At 50.9% G+C, this 27,995-nt stretch overlaps 1 protein-coding gene across 7 annotated transcripts; it reads right to left on the bottom strand.

Annotated features, from left to right (window-relative positions):
• Positions 1–9,919: 9,919 nt before the first annotated feature.
• On the bottom strand, positions 9,920–27,731 carry SSC4D (scavenger receptor cysteine rich family member with 4 domains). 7 transcript variants are annotated; one of them, XM_045285906.1, is made up of 12 exons: positions 27,514–27,731; positions 21,868–21,941; positions 19,135–19,443; positions 16,684–16,719; positions 16,127–16,432; positions 15,282–15,359; positions 13,878–14,192; positions 13,162–13,236; positions 12,580–12,648; positions 12,145–12,456; positions 11,326–11,403; positions 9,920–10,624 (listed from the first exon to the last, which is right to left on the bottom strand). In XM_045285906.1, exons 3-12 carry the CDS (start codon positions 19,331–19,333, stop codon positions 10,308–10,310), a joined length of 1,785 nt encoding a protein of 594 aa, XP_045141841.1. In that variant the 5' UTR covers positions 19,334–19,443; positions 21,868–21,941; positions 27,514–27,731; the 3' UTR covers positions 9,920–10,307. The 7 variants fall into 7 exon arrangements, with proteins under 7 accessions (XP_045141841.1, XP_045141845.1, XP_045141842.1 ...); XM_045285910.1 differs by having other exon boundaries at positions 19,135–19,333; XM_045285907.1 differs by having other exon boundaries at positions 21,868–21,938.
• Positions 27,732–27,995: the final 264 nt, after the last annotated feature.

Genomic DNA, 27,995 nt, shown 5'->3' with positions numbered 1-27,995 from the left:
GGGGGGAATTGGGGCGCTAATAGCAATGAGTACAAGAAAGAAGAAAATGTTCTAAGATCGGTTGGGGTGATGATTGTACATCTTTTCTTAATCCGATTGAATTTGTATAATTTGTGTAGGATAAGCTGGCGTTGGAGTTAGGATATTGGTGGTGACTATTGAATGCACTACCAGATGGGGTCCCTGAGTGGCATCAATGGTTAAATACCTGGCTATTAATCAAAAGGTTGACGGAAGGACAGACACAATCTGTCCTGGGACAAGCACACTAGAATGTCCTCCTGATATGTTATCAGGAGGGACCGAACACTGGAGAAGGACATCATGCTTGGTAAAAATGAAGGTTCAACTAAAGGAAGACCTTCAACAGGCTGGATCGACACAGTGGCCGAAACAATGGGCTGGAATACAGCAATGGCTAGGCAATGTTTGGAACCGTTGTGGATGGGCTGGCTCTCAGTCAAACACCACAGTAGATAAGGACAAACACTTGGAATAGCAGTAATGAGATAAGATACTGGTAGCAGTGTATAATACACATATCAGATATAGGACACAATAAAACTGCACCTGTGGCTTTCCAAGACAGTAACTCTTGATGGGAGTTGAAAGCCCTGTTTCTCCTATGAAGTGGCCAGTGGTTTGGAACGCTGACCTTGCAGTTAGCAGCCTAATGCATTACTACCCCGCCAGTACTACTCCTAAGATAGTGCGTATTTGAGCTTAAATCCTGAGCACCAGGTTTGCCGAATGCTGTAGGCAACAATGAAAGCCCAAAACCCATTTGCAGAGGCCCCATGTGCATTGAGCCTCTGTTGAATTCCTTCTGACCATTGACCAGAGACGTCAACAGTCTTGCCCTTAAGCAGAGTGTATTGGAAAGTGGGTTAGCTCCATCCCAGGGAGAAGCAGTCTCCCTTAAAGCTTGCCTGGGCAGGTCCTGGATGGATACCACCTGAGTCATCATGAGTCTTGCCCTCACACGTTGGTCAGAAGGCTCGGGATCCATCTTGCTGGCTCCTCTAATATAATGTACATGTCCCAATAGGGTCCCCCCCCCCTTTAGTCCCAACTGTAACCGATAAAGCAATCTGCCACCCACCATGCTTTTGTGACAGTTCCCTTTGCCCTCCCATGTCCTTTTAAATTTCTGCCTCTCGGCAAAAGCCATGGATGCCATCATGACTCCGTGTTTCTGATCTCCCTCATCTGGATTTAATGAATGTTCTCCTTAAATTATATCTGAGATTTGAGGCCTCTTTTGTACCCTGAAACAGTGGTGAGCAGAAAGAGCTGGTAGAAGCTTTGGCGTCTGACGGTCCTCAGTGCAAATCCCTCAACTTACTGGCTCTGTGACTCTGGCTAGTCCCTCAGCCTCTCAGTCACCTCCTCTGTCACATCAAAAGTACGATTTCACTTCTACTTCTTAGCTTTGTCCTGACGGTGAAATGAACAGGGGAAACCAAAGGTCTTCCTTTCAAACGTGGCTGCAGAATGCCAATTAGGAGAGGCAGCCTCCGATGAGCTAAACAAGAGGGCAAGTTTGGGAAGCCTCAAGACTGGAGAACAGACCAGGAGGCGCCAATGCATAAGAAATGAGCAGGAACCCAATTTTAAAATGGGCCAAAGATCTGAACAGACATTTCTTCAAAAAAGAGACACAAATGGCCAATGGGCACATGAAAAGATGTCCATGCTGTCAGGGAATAATCCCAAACCAGACTCACAGCCATCAAGTTGATACCGATGCAAGAGTAGAAAACCCCATCTCCCATGGAGTGGCTCGTGGTTTCGAACCTCAGATCTTATGGCTCCTACCCAAACGATTCCACAAGGACTCCCTGCTAGGGATTTAAACAAACAAACAAACTTCTGCCATCGAGTCAACGCTGATGCATAGCGACCCCCTGTGGGTTTCTGAGACTGTAACCATTTTTGTTTTTTCATTTTTCTGTAGCATTGTATGCTACAGGTTTTATTTCTTCATCAATTGCTGGGGTCTTATGTACAGCAGAATGCAACACTTCATCCACATATCATGCAATTCAGTAGTCCAGTCAGATCAAGAAGAGTTCTACAATCATGACCACAATAAATTTTAGAACATCCTCTTTCTTGTATGCATTTCCCCCCCATGGTTCAATTGCTTTTCAAATGAGTTGAGACTGTAACTGTTCACAGGAGTAGAAAGCCTAGGCTTTCTCCCTCGGAGCTGCTGGTGGTTTCAAACTGCTGACCATGCAGATCACAGCCCAAACCTCCTTCACCCACACTGTAGCTGGAGGCCCATGGAGTTGAGTTTCAAGTCCAGTCGACCCTATAGGGGTCTGCCCCATCGAAGTTTTTCGGGCTGTAATATTTAAGGAGGTAGATCATTTGCTCTGTCTCCTGAGTAGCTTCTGGGTGGGTTCACACCAACACCCTTTTGCTGGGCAGTCCAGTGCTTCACCATTGCAGCTCAGGGCTCCTTTACCTTTCCCCAGCCAGGTACCATCAGGTGTTGATAAGGATGTGGAGGGATGTTCGGGGGCTTTCACTCATTGCAGGGGGAATGGAAAATGGTGCACATCTTACAGGGAAGTTTTGACAGTTCCTTAGAAAACGTCCTTGTTGTTGTAGGTTGCACTGGAGGAGGATGCCCTCCACTCCCCACAGGCAGCCCAAAGAGAGGCAGTCTTCCTGGATGGAGGTCACCTGCCTGGGGGTTCAGGAGTTGAGCCTGTTTTGAGCAGTGATAACCCTCTAGGTTGGCTTCATTCCCTACTGTGAATGCATCACCATACACCTGGAGCACAGGTTTGCCTTTGGCTCCAACCAAAACAAAACAAAAAAATAATTTGTCTATTTCTCTTGGGAAGATTAGCTTTTAAGCCCTATAGGGGGCAGTTCTAGCCTGTCCTGTAGGGTCACTGGGAGTCATACTAACGACCTAGGCTGCAGGTTGCCAGTCACTCGATTCTTTTGCTTTGATCGCTGTTCGAATCCCACGTCTTGGGTTTGGAACAATATCCAATGTATCCGAGAAAGAGTCCACCAATTCTTGAGGTCTTTTCTTTCTGTGAATAGTAATTCCTGAAACCTTTATCTGAGAGTCAGTTTGGGGGAGGATTGTTGACTGTAGACCTGTGGATCAAGGCTGAATGGGGGTTATTGTCTGGGGTGGACGACATTGTTGTCAATCATGAGTGGTATATTAGTCTGGGTACTTTGGAGAAACAAATCCACAGCAACTCATGTATAAGAGAGAGTTTTCTGTAAAGAAAATGTGCATCACAAAAACATCCCAACCCAATGCTGCCCAAGCCCACAAGTCCAACATTAACGCATTCACCCAACACCAGTCCACAAAGTCCTCCACCTCACAAAACAGAGGCAATGATGCCGACTGCAGGAGGAAAGTTGAGTCAGTGAACAAACAAGCATCTCAGCACTAGCAGGGGTCTCCACCCAGCTGCTCCAGCACCCAGGACTGCATCAGGATAGGTCCATGTAGCTTCTCCTTGGGGATGTCTTGTATGAAGTCAATCTTGCGAGCTGAAGCAGGGAACTGCTAAGGCAGCTGCACCCTGGTGCAGCCATCACAAAGCAAGAGACCCGAGAACTCAAAAGGCAAGGCTCATCACCCATTTATCCCTCCGCCTTTCAATTAGCCCCACATGTGATTATCGGCCAGGTTGGCACAATTAACTAACTCAAGGGGGTAGTACCTGGACACGCAATTCAATTTGTAGTCAGCAGCATGGCCACATAGCACATTTGGGCCAAGGAAATGTGCGTGGGGGTGTCCTCCTAGCAGGAGTCAAGGACCGAGTTCCCTTCCCTGTCAAGGTGGCCAGTGGTGCTCCACATGCTGGCAGCACCACCAACCCACGTGCCTGGAGAAAAGTCATCTGGAGCAAGGCTTCTTCTGACTCAAGATGGCGAGAGGGAGGGAGAGAAAGCATCTTCGAAACCAGTGTGATTTGAGGCTGATATTAGAGCAGCACTACCTAGTGCAGCCCACTGAGACAGCCAGGCCCCCACATTTTCCGCCGTCCCTTGCCTGAAGCCCGTTTTCCAGCCACTTCCTTCGGCTGCCCCATCCTGTTGGATCCAGCCAGCTTTGGCTCCCGTTCTAAGTGCCAGGTCCTACTGGGGTGGGGAAACACCCACATCAATGAGACAGGGCTCCTCTCTGGGAGAAACTGCCTAGAGCAGCGGTTCTCAACCTTCCTCATTCTGTGACCCTTCAATACAGTTCTTCATGTTTGGTGACCCCTCCAACCATGAAGTTATTTATTTATTTTTTTCATGAAGTTATTTTCATTGCTACTTCATAACTGTCATTTTGCTACTGTGATGAATTGGGCGACCCCTGTGAAAGGGGTCGCGACCCACAGGTTGAGAACCACTGGCCTGGAAGAATCCAATGCTAACTCGGGTGCCCTGTTCTTACCTGAAATCAGCCTGTTCCAGTCAGAACCTCACCCCTTCCTCCAAAGCCCCACTTTCCCTGTTGAGTCAACAGGATAACCAACGGGCTCATAAAAGTTCACAGAATTCCATCGTCTTTCCACCCCATTTTCCCATGAACTTTCTGACGCCCCCTCGCATTTGTTGAGTGAACGGAGGTCAGGAGCCAATGCTTGGCGAGTGCCTGCATAGTCTGCCAAGCCTTGCTGAGATCCAGAGCCACAGAAGAAAAGGGGAGAGCTAGACCAGAGTCCTGTTTGCCTGGCAGGGAGATTTCCTTCAAGAGGAGCCAAGTGCTGATAAGCCATTGACCAAATCAAGAGACAGGTCTTTGAAGCTGATGATTAGTGCTATCAAGAAAAGCAAGCAGGATGATGGGATAGGGAAGGGGGGAGAAGGAAGGACTCTCAGGAAGAAGGCCTGAGCTGAGGTGGGGAGGGGGGAGGATGACCATGCCAGGTCCTTTATCAGGGATTGAAGCAGGTCTGCAGGTGGAGCAGAGATTGAGACTGGAGTCAAGAGAGGCAGCCTGATTCAGAAGGGCTGGTCACCAGGCCCAGCCCACAGGGAGGAGTTTTAGTCTAAAACAGTGGGTCTCGACCCCTTTGGGGATTAAATCACCCTTTCACAGGGGTCGCCTATGTGTTTTCCGATGGTCTTAGGAACCAAGACACTGTTCCTCTATTTTCTCCAGGTGGGTCCGCCCACCTGCAGATACGCCCACATACAAGTACCCAGTGTGAAGACTGTTACCCATGCTACACCATGCTTCAAGACAAAATTTCATATATTTGTCATTAGAAATAAGTATTTCACAATATAGAATTACATCTTGTTTTGGTGATTCATCACCAAAACTTTATGCGTTAATTATGTTCAATTTGTAACAATGAAAATACATCCTGGATAGCAGATATTTACATGATGATTCATAACAGTAGCAAAATTACAGTTATGAAGTAGAAGTAGCAACGAAAATAATTTTGTGGTTGGGGGGTCACCACAACATGAGGAACTGTATGAAAGGGTCACGGCATGAGGAAGGTTGAGAACCATTGGTCTAACGGATTGAGTGATATTAAAAATCAAACACATCAAAAACCCTATGGTGGAGTCAATTCCAACTCACAATGGTCCTTGTTAAGTGGGGGGGGGGGCTAATCCAAATGGACTTTATGGAGGTCCCTTTATGAAGGCTGAAACAGGATAAAGACCCTTGTCCAGATGAGGGAGACCATCAACACGAGGCCATCCTCTGGGCCACCAAGTCAATTCTGACTCATAGCGAACCTATAGGTTGCTGAGACTTTTACAATCTTCACAGGAGCAGACAGTCTCTTCTTTCTCCCTCGGAGCACCTGGTGGGTTTGAACAGCTGACCTTGTGGCTAGCAGCTCAATGCATTATCCACTACACCACCAGGGCTGGTGGGAGGCCACAATGGTGTTCAAAGGATTCACAGCCACGTGTGCAAACTCCAAAGCATGGAAAACAAACAAAGGCAGTTCACCCTCAAATTGCGAAGGCAATTCGGCCTCAAATCAGGATAAGCAGCAGATTGACCCGGCAGTTGTAGGCAGGCGACTGAAGTGGGAAAGGGACCATGATTGGGAGACATGCCCGTCACACACAGGGAAAACTTACAGGACTGGTTCGGGGCCCTCGGGACACCTTGATGGGGGCACGATTCATAACCTAATTCCCATCGAAGGAAGGCAAGTCCCCGAGGGCAATACTGCTCCTACCAGGGCTGACGGGCAGTCCCGGCAGTTCACTTTCTTTTTATTGATTGATTATCATTTTATTGGGAGCTCTTACAGATATCATGACATTCCATAGTTCAATCACATCCAGCAGTGTTGTACAATTGCTACCACAGTTTCAAAACATTATTTTCTTTCTTCTTGGACTCCTACATATCAGCTCCCCTTTAACACCCTACCCCAGGAACCCTTATTTTATTTTATTTCTGCCTCATCTTACACCATCCACTATATCCGTTCATGTACAGTTCTGTTGCTCGCTCCCCTCAAATGGAGTTATACAGTCATCAGTGCTATCGGCTGCTTCCCCTCCACCACCACCCGTTTCCAGTTCCCTCAGGGAACCATTACTTCTGTTACTGTTTCTGAAAGGTTATCTATCTTGGTTTTCATGTATCGAATGATCTTAATTATACAAATGAACACATGCATGCCTAACATGATTGAGGTAAAACAAATTAAAAATCATAACAGTAAGGGGAGAAAGTATTAAAGAACTAGAGCAGTGGTTCTCAACCTTCCTAATGCCACGACCCTTTAAGGCAAAGCCTTTCTGCTGCTGGTCTGCCAACTGAAAGATCAGCCATTCAGAATCACCATCCTGGCAGGGGGAAAGGTGAGGCTGTCTATTCCCTACAGATTGGAAGTCTTGGAAACTAAAAGGGGCAGTTAGTTCACCGTGAGTCAGAATGGACTCAGTAGAAGTATATTTTATTTTTCTTTTCTTTTTCCTGATCACTTTTGAGCCTTTTCCTTTGGGGAATGAAATCCACCACAGCTAGTGAGTATAGCTGAAAGACCAGATCTGCTCCGACAAACTTTTGTAAAAAGAACACCTACAACCTTCGGGGTGAAAGAGCTTTGGTCAAAGTAGATGTGGCCAGACCAACTCTGAAGACATTTGAAACGGAAGTCCCTCAAGCCATTTCCTGGTCAAGAACCCTAAGGCTGCCCTCATGCATATTCATGGCCATCCCCAGGCAGTCTCCAGCAGAGTCACAATCCCCTCCACCTCCTTCCTGCTCTGTCAGTATGAATGTCAAATGCCCTCTTCTCAGGAGCTGGCCTCTAGTCCCAGCTTGCTTCTCACTTGCTCGTCCAAAGTCAAGTTGGCCCCTTTCACTTCCATCTGCTCTGTCTTGGGCCCTCAGCCTCACTGAGGGCGCCCCAGGTGGGTAGCAGATTGAAAGTTGTCCCTCCGAAGACATAGGTGTTGTAAATCGTACCATATCTGTGGGCATGTTCCCAATTCTTTGGCAGAATTCCTGTAGGCCCCAAACCAAACTCCCTGCCATCCAGTCAATTCTGACCTGTAAGTCAGGGTAGAGCTGTCCTTGTGAGTGTATGAGAGTAGAAAGCCTCATCTTTCTTTTGTGGAGCGGAAGGTGGCTTCAAATTGCTGATCTTGTGGTTATCAGACCAACACATAACCACCAGGCCAGTCTTTCCCTCTTTGGCCCATAGCACTTCGTGGATGCGTACTCATAATTACCCTATAGGGGAGGGTGGAACTGCCCCTGTGGATATGCAAGGCTGTGACTGTTTACAGGAAGGCCTGATGTGGTAGTGGTTACAAGTGGACTGTGAACCCTCATGGTCAACAGTTCAAAACTCCCAGCAGCTCCTCTGGAGAAAGACTGGGCTCCCTACTCCATAAACAGCTACAGTCTCGGTAAACCACAGGGGGTTATTATGAGTTGATGGTAGTGAGTTTGGTTTTGGGTTTTGGTAACTGTTTACGGGAGGAGAAAGCCTTGTCTTTCTCCCTTAGAGCGGCTGGTGGTTTCAAACTGCTGGCCTTGCGGATTGCAGCCCAACTTGTAACCATTAACATCGTCACATAACATAGCAGCAAAGCAACATAAAATCAGGCAACCATAAAGATGATGTAAATATTCAGGGTCAATGGGGCAAACTTGAGACGAATCATTTCTTCTCTTGGGACCCTTGGTCGGTCGTCCTTGCCTGGAGAAACCCTCACAGGGTTTCGATTGAAAAAATGCTGATGAGAGACTGCTGATGGAAGTGCTTTGTCTAGCTGGAGGAACATGAGTCCAGAGTTAAGACGCTGTGGGCTTACTCAGAATAAATGAGCAAGTCGTGGGGTGGCTGTGACCCTGCCCTGAGCTTAATCTCTGAGCAGCCTGGGGCTGCAGGGCATCTACAGCACCGCCACTGTTGGGCTCCCTGCGTCAGGGGACATTCACACCTCTGTTATTCCTCTAGTCCCAGAATCTCTGGTAACAGTGAGTCTCCAACGGTTGTTCCCTGACAATGGAGACAACGTGCCCACCAGGCCCTGGCTGGGAACCAGGACCTAGATTTGGAGCTGGTGGTGGCTCCAAATGGGTACCCCCATTGTTGAATCCCTGTAATCTGTAAATATGTTATCTTGTCTGGTTTCAGAGCTTTTGCAGGTGTGATTAAGTTAAGGGCTTTTGAGATTATTATTACGTGACTATATATTATCATATTATGATATACGTGATTCTATTCTATTGTTGTATAATAATAGAATATGATAGGATATGGGGTGAATGAAGTGTTTTATTGACTTGGTACTGAGGAAGTATATATATTGTATATATTAATATTTATCATTATAATTCTAGGTTACCCACGTGGGCCAGGGTCATCACCCAAACAAGGCCAAATTCACTGTCATCTAGTCGATTTTGACTCACAGGGACCCTGTAGGACAGAAAAGAACTGCCCTTGTGAGTTTCCTAGGTTGTAAATCTTTACAAGAGCAGAAAGCCTCATCTTTCTCCCAAGGAGTCGCTGGTGGGTTCGAACTGCCGACCTTGCAGTGAGCAGCCCAACATGTAATCTACCAGGTTACTAAGATGCCTAGCACGATCACAAGGATTTTAAAAAGATGGCAGAGGGAAGAAGAGTCAGAGGAGATGTGGCTTGGGATAGATTAGGGTGATGTTATTCCTGGCTGGAAGGCCGCCAGGAATCCAGCCATCAGCCTCTCAAAGCTGGAGAAGGCAGGGGCTCAGCTTCCCGCCTCGAGCCTCCAAAAGGAACCATCTCTGCCGACACTTGGGTTTAGCCCACGAGACCCATTTTTGACTTCAGACCCCAAGAAATGCAAGATCACAGGCTGTTTTGTCTCAAGCCACTGAGTCTGTGGTGATGCCATATGGCGGTCATCAGAAACGCAGACAGAAACTGGGGGCTGGACCAGCCCCTGCATCTCAGCAGGCTTGCAGATTGCAGGTGGGATGAGCTACAGGCTGCTCTCTGGGTGCCCCATAAGCCTGCCACTGTGAGTCAGCATTTCCCGAGCTCTGTGAGCTCACCGGGGATGCTCTCAGACAACCCTCCACCCTCAAGCTCTGGTCCTCCCCTTGTACTGCCCCGAGGCCACAGATGCACTGGCTTCTGTTTGGAGACACAGGTGGGGGGGCATTGCTTTATTGACTTGGCACTGAGGGATGGGTGGCTACGGGCCACCAGGTTCTTTGCGTCTGCAAAGTGGAAGCTGTGCCACAGGGGCAGCAAAAAACAGAGGGTGGACCCAGCTGCAGGAAGGAGCCACTGTTCCTGCTTTGCCCTTCCCCCCCGGCCCCCCATCCCAGTCCCCATGTTCAAGCAGAGCACCAATCAGAGCCCAGACCCTCACAGAGTGGGGCAGGGCAATGGCCCGGGTTCCTCTGTAGCTCTGTTGATCTCACAGCAAGAGCTGCGGTCCTCTCTGCCTTCCCTATTTTGGGTGGGTGGGTGGGGAATCCCAAAGATCAGGGAAGGCGATGGAGAGAGCCGCTGAGTCTTCCGGGTCTGCATCCCGGCAGGAAGGAGCCCCACAGGAGGGAGGTGAGAAGTGTATTTCCTTGTCCTGTTTCCCATTTGGGTTGAGCAGAACCTGGGGGATTTCATTGAACTGGGACCCAGGAGTGCGATGACAGGCTGAGGTCACACAAGTTGATGGGGCTGGAGCCCGAGCCCTCTCCTCAGGGACTCACAGTCTGGAGAGGAAGAACACTGGAGTTGTAGTCCTCACCCCAGGGGGAAGGCTTCCTGGAGGAGGAGGAACCAGCCACCGCCAACTCCCAGAGAGGTGGTCACTCCATGAGGGCTGCTTGGTCACGACAGGTGGCACAGGACACTGGCATCTTCGCTGTGGTCACAGTTGTGGGCATCCCAGCGGATGTGAGAACAGAGCAGCAGGGCACTCTCGTCCCCGTGGCACTTGACGTTGTCCAGGAGGATGGGGCCTCGGCCTGGGCCAAAGTGGGCCTCGCCCGGGGCCGCCAGGGCCTGGCCACAGCCCAGCTGGCGGCACAGGACGCCGGCTGCCCGAAGGTCCCAGGCATCATCGCAGACGGTGCCCCACCGCTGGCCCAGGAAGAGCTCCACACGTCCCTCACACCGGTGGGCTCCGCTAGCCAGACGCAGATGCCCTGTGTGTGTGTATGGAGGGGGGGTCCTGTTAGGTACATGGCTGGAAGGGGCTGACCCATGCCCAGCCACTCCCAAGCTAGACCAGGCAGATAAATGAGACTGAAGTTGGACAGTGTCAGCCCAAACTCAGACTGCTAGGATTGGAAGAAAAAGGCCACAGGGTATGTTAAGTGCATTACCAGTCCTGTGTTTGAATCTCCGATTGCAACCCCAGGTCATTGGAGGTCCCCTGAAGTTCACTGTCCCTTCCACTCCTCTACCCCTCCTCCTCCTCCTTCATTGTGACCTCATATCCTGACTCTCTAGATCAGTGCTTCTCAACCCTCCTCATGCTGCGACCCTGTCACGCAGTTCCTCACGTGGTGGTGACTCCCCCACCATAAAAATATTTTCGTTGCTACTTCATCACTCATTTTTCTGCTGTGATGAATTGGGCAGCCCTGTGAAAGGGTCGTTCGACCCCAGAGGGGCCACAACCCACAAGTTGAGCACCACTGCTCTAGATGGATCTAGCTTACAGTCACCTCCATTCTCCCGGACACCATCCCACTGAGAATGAGGCTGGAGGCCAGCACAAAAGACATGAATCCAGGTCCTGTGTAAACCTTCTCTGCTGTACGACCCCAGGCCTGGCTTCCCCAACCCAAGTCCCTTCTATCCTGATGTGCCTACCTCACTCTTGGGGCCCGTGGGTACCTACCGTCTCTGGGTCGAGGAGTGGGCACTGGGGTGGTCTCAGAACCATCTTGCTGGGCTTGCAGCCCCAGCTCCTCTGGGCCTGTCTCAGCAAGGACAGAGAGAAAGAAGGGGCAGTCACATGGGAGAACATGTTCCTTGGGACCAGGTCACCTCCTGCTTGCCCAAGAGAAACCTGTTCTGGGGACAGAAAGATCTACAGCCTTCTGTCTTGTAGGGTTGTTAGGAGTCTGCTTCAGGGCAGTGGGTTTGGTTTGGGTTGGTTTGGGCACAAATCCCCTACCTCTTGAACCTTAGGCCCTGGAACCCAAAGCAAAACCTTCATAGTCAAGCAAGACAGAATGGTGGTAAGACCTCAATTCCAATACCAACCAATGATCAGAATCATTTAAAAAACGTCCTGCCGGCCCACTGACTCCTCCCAATGGTCAGATCAACTTTGCTTACTAAAGCTTGGTGGTCCGCAAAGAGCAACAGCTACCCGGCCCTTACACATGCTTGCACCATTATCTGTGCACTTGGCTTTACGCCTCGCCTCCGGCCCGCCCTGCCCCTCCCTGCCGCAGGGCGGGCGGGCGGGCGGGCGCCCTCCCCAGGCCGCGCCGCACTCTGCACTGCAGAGGAAACACCCTTTTCGGCCCTGCCCATATCGCGCAGCCGCAGAGCGACTTTTTCGGGCGCATACGTCCTCACGCGTGGCCCCGCCCACCCCTATCAGGCCCCGCCCGCCCTATTGGCGCAGGCCAGCACGGCCCAGCCAATCCTTCACTCCGGTCGGTTCCGGTCCCGCCCCGCCCCGCCCGTGCCGCAGTGCGCGCCTCACCTGCGCAGAGCGCGCCCGCGTCCTCGTGGTGGCCGCAGTTGTGCTGGCCCCAGCCCAGGTGGAAGCAGTCGCTCAGGCGGGTCTCGGTGCCGGCGCAGCCCACGTTGTCCAGCAGCACGGGGCCGCGGCCGTAGCCGAAGTGGCCAAGGCCCGTGGCGCCCAGCGCGGGGCCGCAACCCGCCTCGCGGCAGGCCACACGCGCGTCCGCAAAGTCCCAGTCGTCGTCGCACACGGTGCCCCAGCCCCCGGCGTGCAACACCTCCACGCGGCCGCGGCACGGGCCCGGGCCGCCCACCAGCCGCAGCCGCCCGCCTGCGGGGCGCACAGGCCCGTGGCCAGAGGGGCAGCTGGCTCCGGGTCAAAGCCCCAGCCTGGCCCTGCCCTAGCGCCCCCACCCCCACCCCCACCCCATGCCACCCGCACTCCCCCACTTACTTTTCTTGGCCACAGCCCAGGTGCTTGTGGTGAGCTGTGTGGACTCCTTAGAAGGCAGGGCACCGGTAGCTGCGGAGACAAGGCCTCTAGAGCATTCGAAGGAGACAAGGAGGTCAATTTGCTTGAAGCAGGGCACAGGGGTGCTACCGAGGGCCCCTCCAGTGTGCCAGACCCGCACCCCAGCTTTTATCTCAATCCTCTCCATGTTGTCCAGCCTAGGATGGGGGTTCTCATGGGAATGAATCGAACTCTTAATTCTCAACATTACCTTAATCTCTGATAATTTCCCTAGCTTTCGTTCCAAATAATTCTCTCATCGGTTCAGGTTTTTGTCTGTCACCAGGTTTCTCAATTTTTAATCTCAGCACCACCCCAAATATTCTGCCAACACTTGAAAGATATTTCTGACTGCCCACCCAACTTTTGGGAGGTCTGTGGATTTCATCTGCTCCATCTGTCGATCTATTCTTTCACCCTCCACCTGGCCCAAAGCACTGGCCTGGTACGTTTAGGGTCCCCATCTGGGGCAGCCTTCCCAATCCCCAGCGCCACGCACCTTGCCCTCGGCACCCCCCTCCTTACCCAGTGGGTCTGTGTGCCAAGCCCAGTCCTCTCTTGTGGCCGAGGGCGGCAGGGCGGTGAGAGTGGGATTTAGCACTAGAGCAGGAGAGAAGGGAAGGGCAGATCAGTGGTTTATCCGGTTGCTCCTCAGCGTTGGGCTGTCAGGGGAGAATGGGAGGGTGTTCTGGAAGAAGGCAACAGACTTTACTTCCAGGGCTGGGGGCCTAGCCCCAGCTGGGGTGCCAGGGAGGCTGCCCAGCTTTGGAATGTTACAGTGCTTCCCAAGGAGCAGAGCACGTTTACAGTCCATGGAGGCGCCCACCAGCAAGCTTCTTCAAGGTTCTCCTTGGCTATGGTATCATGAGACACGTTGTTCTCAGCGGTGCCCCATTCTGAATGAAACCCAGGACCCGGAGATCCAGAAAGGCCTCATCTTCCAGTGAGGGACACCCAGTCTTGAGGGGTTTGCAGAGCAAGTCTCATTAGAGTCTTGCTCATATAGCAGACATGATTATTAGATGTATGTATTATGAAATCGTGCTAGAAAGGGCAAAGGGTGTGCAAAAGGTAACGTGTAACCACTACACCACCAGGGCAGCTAAGTGCCCTCCTTAGCTCTGACTTGACTTGGCTTTTTCAATTTTCTGGGCAGAGCCCCACCATCGGCTGAGGTCGTGGCCCCGCCCCCACCCAGAGACACCCCCTTCCGCCGCTGGCCCCGCCCCTGGAGCCTGCACCTGCGCAGAGCACGCCGGCGTCCTCGTGGTGGCCGCAGTTGTGCACGCCCCAGCCCAGGCTCAGGCAGGTTGCTAAGCGGGGCTCGCCTCCTTCGCAGTGCACGTTGTCCAGCATGATGTGCCCAGTGCCGTAGCCAAAGAAGGCGTTGGTGGTGGCTGCCAGGGCTCCCCCGCAGCCCAGCTGGCGGCAGACCACCGCGGCGTCCGGCAGCCCCCAGTCGTCATCGCACACAGTGCCCCACAGGCCGCCGTGCAGGATCTCCACTCGGCCCTGACATGGGCCGGTGCCCCCCGCCAGGCGCACGCTTCCTTCACCTGGTGAGGGGCACACCTCCCACAGGGCTCAGCCTCCAAAAGTGGACCTAAACCACCCTTCACAGGCAATGCTCCCCACAGACCCACAGCGCCTGGTACCCCAGGACCTCACACCCAGGGGACCCTGCTCAGGCTCTGGGCCCCTTGTTCAGCTTGGGGGTGATGTGGGGGGGTCACAGAACAGGTCAAAGAACTATGCTACTCCTAAAACCAATACCAACCTCCCATGCCCTGGTCTAGGAGATGCTGCTCCCTGGGGACCCTGCTCAGGGCACCCCCAAAGCCCAAGGTCTGGCATCAACAGTGCATTCTCCACGAAGCTTTCCCTGTTCTAACGATTTCCTTCTTCTATGGCCTTGCCTCTCTATGTGACTCTCTCTAGGGACAATTTCCCCTACTTCCTCATCCTCGTCATTGCTGTAGACCACAAGGGGGGAATGTCCCACCCACAGACCACGTAAGGCTCGCACACACACCAGTACCAGCTGACACTACGCCCTTCACCAAAGGGAAGCAAGTCCAGCCGTCACCTTCTCACTGCCATCTGAGTCCCACTCATAGCCACCCGAGAGGGGAGGGTCAAACTGCCTCTCTGGGTGTCTGAGACGGTAACTCTTTACAGGAGGAGAAAGCCTCTTTTTTCTCCTGCCCAGTGGCTGGTGGTTTTGAACTGCTGATCTTATTAGCAGCCCGACATGTAAACACTTCACCCCTCAGGCTCCTTAGCCACCACATTAGGGGTGAGGTGAATGAAATGTTTGACCGGTCTGGCCCTTGAATGATCTTATGAATATGCAAATGGCCCTGGGCAGAAAAAAATTCCTCCATCCGTACTGTAGACTAAGCTCCAGTCCCCACACCCACTTCCCGTGTTCCCTAAGTCTGGGCTGACTGTATTTTTTATCATTCCACAGAGTGACCGGTTCCCTATTTCTCTATCCAGATGAGGAGCTGCCTGAAGGGCTCACAGGGGGTCAGGGCAGGGCCTCACCCATGTGTAATTCCTCTTGTCTCACTACCTAAGGAAAGAGCCAGAAGAGCCAGGCAGTCACCCCGCCCCCCCAACCCCCTCACGTCACTGTGACTCACCTTTCCCATTCTGGGCATCGGTGGGGACAGCCGGGATGGTTAGCACCTTCCTCGTTGGGGGCTGAGTGGGCAAGAACTCTGAGAAGGAAGCAAGGTGGGAAAGAGGAAAACCCATGACCTTTCTGGAATCCATCCTCAGACCCTCAGGCTGTGTAAGGTGATGGGGGCAACGGATCCCTCAGGTTTTGGCTAAAAACTCCTCTGGGCATGGGAGCAGAGTCCCGGGCCACTTAAGGCTAGTGCACTTGTCAACAGCCAAAACCCAAACTCACTGCCATTGAGTGGATTCCAACACATAGCGCCCCAATAGGACGAAGTAGAACTGCTCCTGTGGGTTTTCAAGGGTGTAAATCCCGAGGGGAGTAGAACGCGTCATCTCTCTCCTGCCGAGAGGCTGGTGCAGTCAAACTGCTGACCTTGTGGTTAGCAGCCCAATACATAACCCACCACACCGAGAGGGCTCCTGGAGCTCTTGTGAGAATGACCAAATCAGAGACTCTAGGGGGTGGGGCTGCCATCTGTCAGTCAAGGTCAAACCTCTGAGTGTTCCCTGCCGCTCATTGCCCAGTGGAGTTTAGGACCAGCATGGCTCCTAGTCAGGTCCTTTGAAAAAGGAGCCAGGGGCTCTGCTGGGACACTCAAGGGCATGCATGGAAGCAGTCAAGTTTTCTTTCAGCTCAAGGTCACACTGGAACCCTGGAAGGGGTCAGGAGAGGGGGTGCTCTGCCCCAGCGCTGTGCAGCCCCTGGCCTGGTCTTCTGCACATACCACTTGCCATCGCTAGCCTGCAGCCCTGCTGCCTCCCACAACCTGTCTGCCCTCCTGGGGCTCTGGACCCTGCTCACCATCACACAGGACAGCCACGTCCTCATAGTGAAAGCAGTTGTGGACGCCCCAGCCCCGACTGCCGCACTCGCTCAGCGCCGCTTCCTGCCCCCGGCACTCCACGTTGTCCAGCAGGATGGGGCCCCGGCCCTGGCCAAAAGCTAGGGGCCGGGGCACAGGCAGCGCCAGGCCGCAGCCCAGCTGGCGACACACCACGTTGGCGTCCACCACGTCCCAGTCATCATCACAGACGCTGCCCCAGGAGCCACCATGTAGGACCTCCAGGCGCCCCCGGCAGCGGCTCGGGCCCCCCACCAGCCTCAGCTCTGTGGAGAGGGTGGAGTGGGCAGTATGGGGATCGCTGGGCCCGATCTACAGGACGTCCATCTTATCAAGAAGCACGGGGGTACTTGGGCTCAGTCCCTCTAAGCCATATTTCTCCCTTGGGTAAAAAGGCGATCCAACCAAGGTGGGTGTATTATTGGTGCTCCCCCCCCTCTGTCCTTCTACCCTCCTCCCCCTGTCTTCTGAGGGTCTGGGTGCCTGGGGGGTGGGGGAGGGAGAGAAAGACACTTACCTGGAAAGGGCAGTGGAGTGGGCTGAAGTGCACTGGCTGAAACAGAATGAGGAAGACCATTGGCTCCTCTTCTCTCTCTGAGAAGAGGCTGCCAACCCTAGACCCACAACTGCTCCCCCAACCCACAGTCACCACCCATCCCCCTCCTCTGTGACTCTACTACCCCTGTGCTTCTGAAACCCCAACATCTCTTGTCCTGTCTGTGCCCACCAGCCTCCCTGCCTCACACCCCTTCCATGGGTCCACTCCAAAACCCCAAACCAAACTCATGGCCTCTGAGTTGATGGTGACTCAGAGCGACCCTGTCGAACAGAGTAGAACTGCCCTTGGGGGGTTTCTGAGACTGTAAATCGTTCCAGGAGTAGAAAGCCCCATCTGTCTCCCAAGGAGCCGCTGGTGGTTTTCAACTGCTAACCTTGCAGATAGCAGCCCAGCGCATCACCACTGCGCCAGCCACCAGGACTCCTTTAGCTGTCCCCAGGAAGATGTGCCTCAAGCCCGCTTCTGCTTATGACTGACTGCCTACAAGGTCAAACCAAGCATGGAGACTTTCTTCTCCACAAAGCCTGCTAATAGCCTGACCAGCTTCTCCTTACTTTTAAAAAAAAAAAACAACAAATTTTTAATTGTAAAGTCTTGTAGGGATTTACATTTCAGATCATCCACTTTGTATTCAACAGTTTAAATGACTGGTCTACCCCTCCAACAGTTTGTCCTTTACTTCTCTTACTTCTGAATCTCCCACCAGCGACCAAATCAGATCCACAGGCATTCTCCCTGCAGTCTTCTCGGCGTGGACTGCCCTGCTGGCTGACCTGGCTATCCCAGCTCTGATAGCCTTCTTAAGCCTTCACCAACCCTCCTTGGGAGGGTTGCCTGGGCACCAGGAAGGTGCCCCTTTCAGCGACTCTACTGGTGAGGTGGGCGTGCCTGTCTCACCTGGGTCCAGGGTCCCCTCCTCAGAACCTGCCACTCAGTAGATTCTCAGTGGCTCTGCTTTCAATGTGTCCATGGGCTTTGTGATTGATTCTGGTTCGAATCCACCAAGGGAATTCTGGCCTTTGTCTCCTCAAGGAACATGAGCCAGTGCAAGAGTTCCTCGGAGCACAACTTCCCAGTGCAGTTTTCGATTTTCTTAACACTTCTTCGTAATAAGCCCCCATGAATGTCCTGAGCTCTTTGAGCAAAATCTATCAAGATGACCCTTTGAGAACCCCCACAAAGAGTTGCCACGGCCTTTGGAGCTGACCTCTCCGTCTTAAATTGACCTGGCTCAGCAGATTCCCTGGACAGCCACTGTTTGGATGAGACGTGTTAATTTTTTGAACTCACCCTCTGAGACAGGTATGTTCCTTGGGGAACTTGTCTGCAGCTATCCACCAAGTGCAGGAACATGCTTAAACATGTGTTTGGAACAAGCCTGTGTGTGTATGAATCAGGGAACCCTAGGGCCAGTACTTTTTTACTTTCCCTTGTATTTCTGCTCTGGGGGAACACCAGGTTATTCATGGGGCTGCTGACGTTAAGGTTAGTGGTTCGAAACCACCAGCCATTCCATGGGGGAAAGAGGAGGCTTTCTACTTCCATAGAGAGTTAAAGTCTCTCTGTCCTATAGGGTCACTAGGGTCACTCGAACCAACTAGATGGCCTGGAGTTTGAACTCACATGTACCTCAGGGAGCCCTGGTGACACTATTAGAGGAAGTGTTCGATGACTAACTGCAAGGTTGCTGGATCAAACCCACCAGGAGAAAGAAGAGGCTATCCTGTCAAGATTTATAGCCTTGGAAATGCTAGATAGGGTTGCTATGAGTCAGAATATGTTCCCCAGAGGGTGCTGTACAGTACGCCGTGGGGTGCGGTGTGTGAGAACTGTAAGGCTCTTACATTTTCACCTAACTGCATCTACAAGCCTGTTATCAGGCTTTCTGCTTTACAGGCTAGGCCAGTGACCCTACTTCTCTTCCCCGCCTGCCCCCTCATGCCGCTGGCACCCAGCTGTACCCTTTATTTGCGGTGTGGTTTTGAGCAAGTCGTTGAACCTCCCTGCGCCTGACGTCTCCCCATCTTATCCTCCTACCGCTGCACATACTCCCGCCCCAGTTTACAGGTGGCGCAACCATCACTCGGCTTTGCCTTTCTGAAGGCCCCAGAGTCTTGGTTATGGGATTCAAGGCTACCAGCTGCCTCGCACACAGCTGCTGGGGCACCCATTCCCTCTCCCTGCTCACGGTCACCCCCTGGCCACACCTGGGCACATGTAACCCTCACCTCCAACATGGCATCCCCCAAACCTAGAGCGCCCCTCTTCCATCCACCCCGAGCAGAGGTCAGAACTGGAAAGGACAGCTCAAACCAGATCCCCCACCGCCCACCTCCCTCCGTAGCTGAGCAGCAGGGGAAACGGAGGCAGAAAGGGGGAGAGTCAAAGATGGGAGGTGCCGGCACTCACCCAGTGGCAGGAGGAGGAGGAAGGACAGGGCTGGGGAAAGGGGCGAAGGGGCAGGACTCTCATCTCCCGGCCTCCATCCCCGGCTCTTCTCGACCAACTGGGGACCAATCCCCATCTCGGTTTCCTTGTGCGTCCAGCCAGTAGATGGCCTTTCAGGGGGCACCGTCAAGGGGCCGTGGAGAAGACACAGTTGGAACATCTGGAATGAGAGGGCCCTAGGATGTTCCTTCCAGCTGGGGGTGGGGGAAGTGAAAGCTTCAGAGGGGACTGAGGTTTCCACTGGAGTTTGGCTGCAGCACCGGCACCAGCCTGGAGAGGAGACATGAGTGAGCTCGTATGGGAATGAGTGAGGAGCCAAGTTGGGCTGGAGCCCAGGCTTGTGGCCCCAAACCCCCTGCTGTGAAATCACTTCCAACTCATGATGATGACCTCATATGCATCAGAGGGGACCTGAGGTCATAGAGTTCTCTTTTCTCTCTTCCCTTTTAAACAGTTCCTGCACCCACCATGGCAGGAGTCCGAGCGGCATAGTGGGTAGGCAGTGGGCTGCCAACCGCAAGCTCTGCAGTTTGGAACGACCAGTCATTCCTCAGGAGAAAGACGGGGCTTTCTACTGCTGTCCTGAGTTACAGGCTTGGAAGCCCATGGGGACAGATCCCCCCTGTGCTGTGCCTTAGGGTCGCTGGGAGTCTGAATGCGCTCGATGGCAGTCAGTTCAGTTTGGTTTCCACGCACAATTTAGGGACATGAATCACATGTCACGAATCACACTCAATCCATGCAGCCATTCCCACCTTCCTCTTTTTACGTGAATTAATTAATAATGGTTCTTTTGGCACATCATTCACATATACATATCATATAATCCAATAGTCCTATCGCATCAAGAAGAGTTGTTCAATCATCCCCGTAATCCGCTGTAGAACGTTTTCTTCCTTCTTGTTCTCATTATGAGCTCCCCATTTCCCTCCAACCTCCCCTGCCATCCTCCCAAGGAACCACTAATCCAGTTACTGTCTCTATAAAGTTACCTCTCCTGGATCTTATATACAGAAAAAGATGAATGAAAAAAAACCACCACAAAAACGAACAACAATAACAAAGTGAAACAGATAAAATCCTCAATCAAAAAGAAAGAAGAAAATACTGAAATCTGGAATAAATTTAGAATGGATCAAAAGAGAGGGCAAAGGATAAGGTGCTGATTTCACCTAACTGCATCTGCAAGAATCCACTTTCTAATGCCCTCTGCATGATAGCAAGGCTAGTCACATCATCTTCCTCTTTTGAGTTGTTCCTCCCTCCTTGACATGGACTCGCTGCCCCCTCAGGTTCCCAGCCCATCTTTCCAGGAGCTGTTGTCCTTTGGGTCCTCCACCGATCTTACAAGAGCGTGATGCTCAAGGCAGATCTTACATATCAGTCAAGTTAAGACATTGTTCAGTTCTAAAAAGAGTTCAGGGAATAGTTTTGGTTGAAAAGTTTAAAGATTATCTATGGCACTTGATTCAGGGGTCCATCCACCCTCCATGGCTCCATAAAGTCTAGAGTTCATGCGAATTTGCAGTCTTGTTCTTCAGTTCCCCTCTTTTGATCAGGAGTCTTCTGTGGAATTTCTGACCCAAACATTAAGTGATGGTAGCCAGGTACCATCTAGTTCTTCTGGTCTCAAGGCAAAGGAGGTTCATAGAAACATCCTTCTCCTCTTCCTGATTCTCCTTCTTCTATGGCTTCAAGTGAGTATAGACCAATTGTTGTACCTTGGATGGTCACTTAGGGGCTTCGAAAAGTTTATGGAAAAACTCCATTATGTTTTCATTTCATTTTCCCACGAACTCTTTGAAACCCCCTCATTAAACTCCAGGCGCTACACATGAGACTAGGAGGTAGACCAGAAGCACTGAGCGTAGGGTTAGGCCCATGAATGGGGATGGCCTCACCACACCCTAAGTCTTAACCTCCAAACCAAGGAACCAAGCCCATGATGTGTTTGCCTGGACACAGGCAGCTTAGCAGCTACTCTTTGGCTTTTGGTCCTTGCCCTCAATGTATCTATCACACAACTTGGCCAATGCAACCTTTGACCGATGGACAACTTCTTCACAGCAATTACAGGACTCAGCTATGCACCGATGATTCCATTGTGATTTTTCTATCATTGTTAACTCCCTCCCTCCCTGGCTTGCCCTCATCCCCTTCCCGCTCCTGATAACCACTCGTAAACTTTGCTCTTTATATATTTGCCTTTTTCTTTCTTTCCCTATCATCAACCCTTTCAGTTGCATACTATTTGCCCTTTTGTGATTGGCTTGCCATAGGGTCACTATGAGTCGGAACCAACTGGGTAACAGTGAGCTTTTTTTTTGTTTGTTTTTTAGCTTTTTGAGTTTTAACGTCTAGCTCCAGCCATCCGCTCCTAGAGTGTCACAACTGGTTTTTCAGACGTTGATCACCAGGTCTTTCTTCTGAGGTGCCTCTGAGTAGACTTGAACCTCCAACCCTTTGGTTAGGAGTCAATGGAATGTCCACCACCTGGGACTCCTGGCTGTGCAAAATCAAGACAAAGAGATGAGAGTGGGAAGGTTGTCTGCACCCAACCAATGACGGGTCCACGTGGCTCTGCTGAGAGCTCTGACTCCATCATCTTGGGCAGTGTAGCCTAAAGGCTGGTGACCCAAGTAACTGTCGGGGAAAACACAGATGTTCACCTCACTCCACTGCTAAATTCCTTACCAGTGTCCACAGGGATGTACCCAGAGGGTAAAGTCCCAACCCGGAGACTTCTCTACAGAGCCCTCTAGTATCTTCTTTAAAAAAAGAAAAAAGAAGTTGATTACTTTCAAACAATTTCACCGACATACAATTTAAATACCATACATTACATTATTGAATCACATTCATAAGAGTTGTACAACCAGCATCACTGTCAATTCCAGGATATTTCTTCTTCCTTGTACTTGTGGCTATTAATTTTCCATTTCTACCCCACCTTCCCTGCCATGTCTCTTTGAAACTGTTCACTTGTCTCTATAGGTTTACCTTGCTTGGGTTCCATATACAGAAAAACATACCAAATCAAAACAAAAACACAAACAACTGGCCCAACAACAGCAACAGAATGAAACAGAGAAAACGCTCCATCTGAAATGAAATAGAAAATATTTTACAATATTTCATAAGCATGATACCAAGCGTATACAAGAATTACACTTTGGATCACGAGGTAGGTGAAACGACAAGCCGTCACATTTAGATCACACTACCAACAGCAGGAATCCACACTTCCATGCACTCTGTCTGGTAACAAGGCCTTTTCCATCCCTGGTCCACAGTCAGAGGCATCCTCTTGAGGCAAAATCCACATGGGGTACCCTGCGAACGGGCTTTGGGCTTTCACTGTCAACTACATCCTTTTGAAAACAGGGTGTTTAGAATTTAGACTCGAATGCCATTTCCTGCTCTAGATTTCATTTTTAATATTTACAAATCTTCATCATATAGACTGGTGGAGTGGGTGTAGCTGACACCTCAATCAGATGGCTGCTTGTCTTAAAGCAAGTCTTTAAGACTCAGAGGCTAATCTTCCTGAGAGCCGGGAACCATCTGTTTTCTTCACCACACTTTGCTACAGCACATGCATCTTCAATGTCCACATCATGGGGGTGGGCATCGAGCAGGGCTATGTCATAAGAACTAATCGTTCTTAGATCTGGGGTACAATTAAGTGTGCGCTCAAAATTCAATCATATAACTATGACTTATATATGTCTTTGGTTCACTTTAAAGACATTATTATGATGTTGTGGAAGGAAATTATAAATTATCCTCATGGGGCATATGATAGTTTTGTTGATAGTATCCTTAATTTAGCCAAGAGTATAGAATTGAAAAAACTATTGAGAAAAAGAAAGTATACAAGCATAGGACTGGTTTTTATGTGACAAAAATACATAGATTGTTGATTTGTACAGATTAACAACCTAGGTGACTGTGCACTGTTTACATAAACAATGAGCGTTGGCAATAGGGCAACATTTTCAATAATGTTCATTCATAAAAGTAGAACTGTACTGCACATGTTGTAAAAAGGCAAAGAGAATAGGGAAATAGTTGCCATTTATTGGGCATCCTCAAGGCATGAATTTTTGAACCAAGATCCAATGACTTCCTCATCCATAAGCCTTGGATAATAGTCATCTGTTTCTTCTCAGAGTAGGGCATTTCAGCCTTAGACCCATGGAAGCATTTCAGTTCCTTTATTCTGCTACCGATGCATTTAAGGTAAAGTCCTGTTCACTTAGTAGGAGTTCAAATGTGGATCCTTCTGGGATGTCCTACAGGATGTTGTGCATCTTGAAAGGGCAGAGTCTAAAGTTCAGGTTGTCTATAGTATACAGCTTGGGTCACCTGAGGGACATGATACTTAATGGTGAGTGTGTTTTTCCCAATGGCAGGATGCCCCATCGGTTAACCCACTGACCAAGTTTAGTGTCTCTCCTTCTCCAAGACAGACATGCCTTCCACCCTCGCACCTCTCGACTTGAGTTTCTGGTAAAGGTCACTCATCACTCTTGTAGGGTGCCCGTTAATCTGGGGTGACTGTTAGGATAATGTTGCATACAGTAGCTGGTTGGTCTTCTTCCCTCTCTCTGCATCATAGGAAATTGACCTAGTTGAGGTGAGGCCTCCTCTGTTGAAGTGGATTTTAAGTTGTCCAAATAAGGGGGTGGTAGATGGTCAAGATCATTAGGCAGGTATGTTACCTTCTTGTCTGGGAAACCAGAATAGAAGATTAGATGCCTGAGAACAGAAGCCCACCTTTTTTTAAAAAATCATTTTATTGGGGGCTCATACAATTCTTATCATAATCCATACATTACATTTATTGTGTCAAGCACATTTGTTGCCAAGCCTGCCTTTTTTTGGTGTGTTTTTTAAAAATCATTTTATTGGGGGCTCTTACAGCTCTTATAACATTCCATACAGCAATTGTATCAAGCATAGTTGTACGTATATTGTCATCATCATTTTCTAAACATTTACTTTCTATTTGAGCCCTTGGTATCAGATCCTCCCCCCCCCACTTGTGACTCCTTGATAAATTATAAATTAATACTGTTTTCATATCTTACACTGACCACTGTCTCTGTTCATCCATGTTTCTGTTGTTCGTCCCCCTTGGGGGAGGTTTATGCAGTGATCATTATGATAGGTTTCCCCCACCTTTCCCCTACCCTCCTGCTTTTGCTACTCCCATTTCTTTCCTGAGGGGTTTATTTGACCTGGATTCTGTGTGTCCTGAGCTCTTAGCTCTACCAGTGTACATGCTCTGGTCTAGCCAGAACTAAAAGTCAGGACCAAAGTTTTGATGATCAGGGGTGAGGAAGCCTCAAAAACCAGAGGAATATTGTGTGTTTCATTGGTGCTGCACTGCACCCTGGTTGACTCATCCCTTCCTGTGACCCTTCTGTGAGGGATTGTCCTATTGTCTACCGATGGGTTTTGGGTCTCTACTCCAAACACACTCATTCTCAACAATGGTTTTTTGTTTGTTTGTTTGTTTTGGGTCTTTCTACTCATGAATATTTGGACTGTTTCCAACTTACTGCTCTTGTGGACTGTGCTGCAAACATGGAGAGAACACATCTATTGGTATCTTATTTCTTTGGGAAATAGGCTCAGCAGAAGGATTCCAATGTCCAGTGATTTGGGGTTGCCTCCACATCGCTTTCCACAAGGGTTGTACCTATTGACAACAATGGTTGTACCTATCGATAAGCCCACCACAGTGAGAAGAATTCCAATCTCGCCACCGTTTATTGGTTTCTTTTTTTTTTTTAATTTTAGAATTGGGCTATCATGGTGGGGATAAGGTGATTCGCATCATGATTTTGTTTTAATCTCATTCCCTTTTTCTCATGGTAGTTTCTGATTCATGTCTCCCAGCTGGCTGGCTGGTGGCTCACTCGTATCTTCTGACCAGCAGTACACTGCTCCTGACTCTTGCATCTGGTGGCAACCCAGATAATTTCAGGGTGATATAGACAATATAGTTATTGTTTTCTTTTCATCCATTATCTTAATGAGTGCCTTCTATTGATAGGAAGGCGGTGTTTTTGCTTTTGTTTCTCTGCTGTGTGTAGGGATTGGATGGCCCCAACCAAATTTGTAGCAAAGAATTCTGGTGTCCCATGGATCTGGCACCATATCAAGTTTCTCTTGAAAATGAAAGTCTGAGGTAATGAGTCTGTTTAAAGGGGAAGGAGAATGAAAATATAATGCACATGGCTGCAAAAATGGTGATTGATGCTATGTTGGATACTCTCCTCTTATGGGAGGGAGAGCCCTGACAGAGTCCATACGTGGAGCAACTACTAGCCCAACAACTAGCCTAAAGGTTGGAGGTTCAAACCCATCCAGGCTATGCCTTAGAAGAAGGGCCTGTCGGGCTGCTTCCAAAAGGTCCGAGTTTTACAAAAACGTCACAGAGCAGTTCTACTCTGTACACGTAGGGCCACTGTGAGCGGGCATCAACTCAATGCCAACGAACAGCAGCAACCTGGAGGCCTATCTGTGGGAAAGTGTGTACTCAGTAAGTACAGAGAGCAGTGAATATTCACACCAGGGATCCAGCACCCCAGAAGGCCTCCCCATGGCCCCCGTTTCTTGCACACACTTGTATCAAGAGCAGGCCATTAAGTATGTGGACAATGGATCAAAAGGAGGAGAGAACAGAGGCTGGTGCAGTTACCCAGATCCCTGATTGTCAGGGGCAGCGAAAGACAGATGTGAACATTATCAGGGAGGTTGAATGGGCAGAACTGGGCTGCCATTGGTTGGGGGTGATTACAGCCCAGGGGTCATCAGTTGATTCCCATTCTTAGGGTCTGTCGCTACAGGAGGAGGTGAGGAGCGGGGAGGGAGGATGGTTTGGCTTGAAATCTATTGAGATTGAGGTGCCAGTGGGCATGAGGAGCGGAGGGGCCTCCCAGTAGGGAATCTGCTACCTACCCCATCACTCCCTGGCTTTGCCTCTGCCCTGGCATTCACACAGCTTGCCTGGGGAAAGGATGAAAACTTATCTGGATTCGGGCACAGTGTTCTCAATACCCCATTCATGGAGCCTGGCACAGCCCCCAGTGGAATAATCAGCTTTTGTCCTCGCTCTGCCTGGCCTAGGACGGCTGGGAGATAGAGCTGGGAGCTGTGGGAGGGGGGGCCCATAGGTATCTGGGCCTTCCCCCAGCTCTCAGACATTGGGGCCACCCACCTTTCAGACTGCTCCAACACTGCTTCCTCCAGCCCCCTAGCCACAGCAACTCCTGCCCTGTGAGGGGGGTGGGGGGGGAACAGCTTCCAAGAAAGTGGCCAGGACTCCTCAAATCCCCTCACTCTATCCTCTACCTGGCCCAAGGATTCGAGAGAAGGATCCCTGACCCTATTCCCACCGGCCTCAAATCCCAGTGCATCTAAGAGTTCTCTCTGGCCTCCCAAGGCCTCCCTCACCATCTAGTTCAGTGGTGCTCAACCTTCCCAATGCCGCGACCCTTTCATACAGTTCCTCCCGTGGTGGTGACCCCCCCAACCATCACATGATTTTCACTGCTACTTCATCACTGTCATTTTGCTACTGTGATGAATCAGGCGACCCCTGTGAAAGGGTCGTTGGACCCCCAAAGGGGTCGGGCCCCATAGGTTGAGCACCACTGCTCTAGTTCTAAGCTTGGGTCTCTCTTGTCTGCTCATGCCCCGCACCCTGGGAAGCTTAGAGAAGATGTGGCCTAACTCTTCCCCACCTTCTGTGAATGGCGAGTCTCCAGGGCTCTCCGCCTCTTTGTTCGTGTCCCTCCCGGCCTGGTCTCTAAGCAGGAAGCAGCACAGCCCGGCGGCTAGACGTGTCTGCTCCGTCCCTTACTAGCGGTGTGACCTCGCCTCGTCAACCTCACTCTCATCACCTATAACATGGACTTGGTAAGGAGGCCTTTTCCCCCTACAGCTCTTGCTAGATGAGAGAGAAACTGACAAAGACCATGAAAGGTTTACCCCGGGGCTTCAAACGCCACTCAAACTCCCTGCCATCGAGTGGACTCCCACACTAGTGACCCCAGGGCCTGGCCCACCATAAACCGTGGTGGTCATCCTTACGATTTCCTCCCCAGCTGGCCTGTGGACTCCTCTAGGACAGGCCACCTGGCACAGGGTAGGTACTGGAGAATTGTTTGTCGGATGACTGAATGCCTTTAGGGCAGCCAAGCGTAGAGCAGAGCGTGAAGCTGTGGCAATAAACCATCCCACTGGGAGAAAAATGCCACCACCACTCCTCCACCCCTACCCCCCCATTCTACCCTCACCTCCCCAGCACACATGGGAGGCTCATACCTGGGGAAATGTCTTGGGATCTTCCCGTCCTTTCTTCCACAGTCAAGCCAAGGGCCAGTGACCTTCTCTGCCTCTGAAAGGGTAGCAGGCGGAAGGGGCCCCTCGGGGCAAGTCCACACAGTGGTCGCTTCTTTCCTTCTCAGAGCTGGCCGGGGAGCAGAGGCAAAGACCCTGTCCATGGAGCTGGCTGGTGGCCCGGCCCGTTCACCCGTCCTGAGGGACAGAGGGCAGCCAAGGGCGAGTGGAGGTGGCCAGCCCCAGGGAAGGGACATCCAGAGGAGGAGCTGCGTGCTGGTGGGAGGACCCTCAGGGCCAGGTAGTCCCTCCTCCCCCTCTCCTCCACCCCAACGCTCAGGTTTCAGAAAGATCTGGCTAGATCACCTCCCCTTTGTTGGGCAGCCAAGCATCCCTGACCGTCTCAGACCTCTGGGATCCAAGTCCTAACCCCTTTGCCCTCCTGTCCCCTGCCCCCTGCTCCCCAC

Source organism: Echinops telfairi, unplaced genomic scaffold (genome assembly GCF_000313985.2).
Source record: "Echinops telfairi isolate 266 unplaced genomic scaffold, ASM31398v2 ScPeMD7_5;HRSCAF=22, whole genome shotgun sequence".
Lineage (NCBI taxonomy): Eukaryota > Metazoa > Chordata > Mammalia > Afrosoricida > Tenrecidae > Echinops > Echinops telfairi.
This window is presented reverse-complemented; position numbering and strand designations above follow the sequence as displayed.

Excerpts from the sequence above, each read along its gene's own strand:
- SSC4D (XM_045285906.1), bottom strand. The coding sequence starts at position 19,333 with ATGTTCCAACTGTGTCTTCTCCACGGCCCCTTGACGGTGCCCCCTGAA. Across the intron at positions 13,237-13,877 it reads CGCCGGCGTGCTCTGCGCAG|TGCTAAATCCCACTCTCACC; the intron begins GTGCAGGCTCCA and ends CTCCTGCTCTAG. Across the intron at positions 12,457-12,579 it reads CTGGGCTGTGGCCAAGAAAA|GCGGGCGGCTGCGGCTGGTG; the intron begins GTAAGTGGGGGA and ends TGCGCCCCGCAG.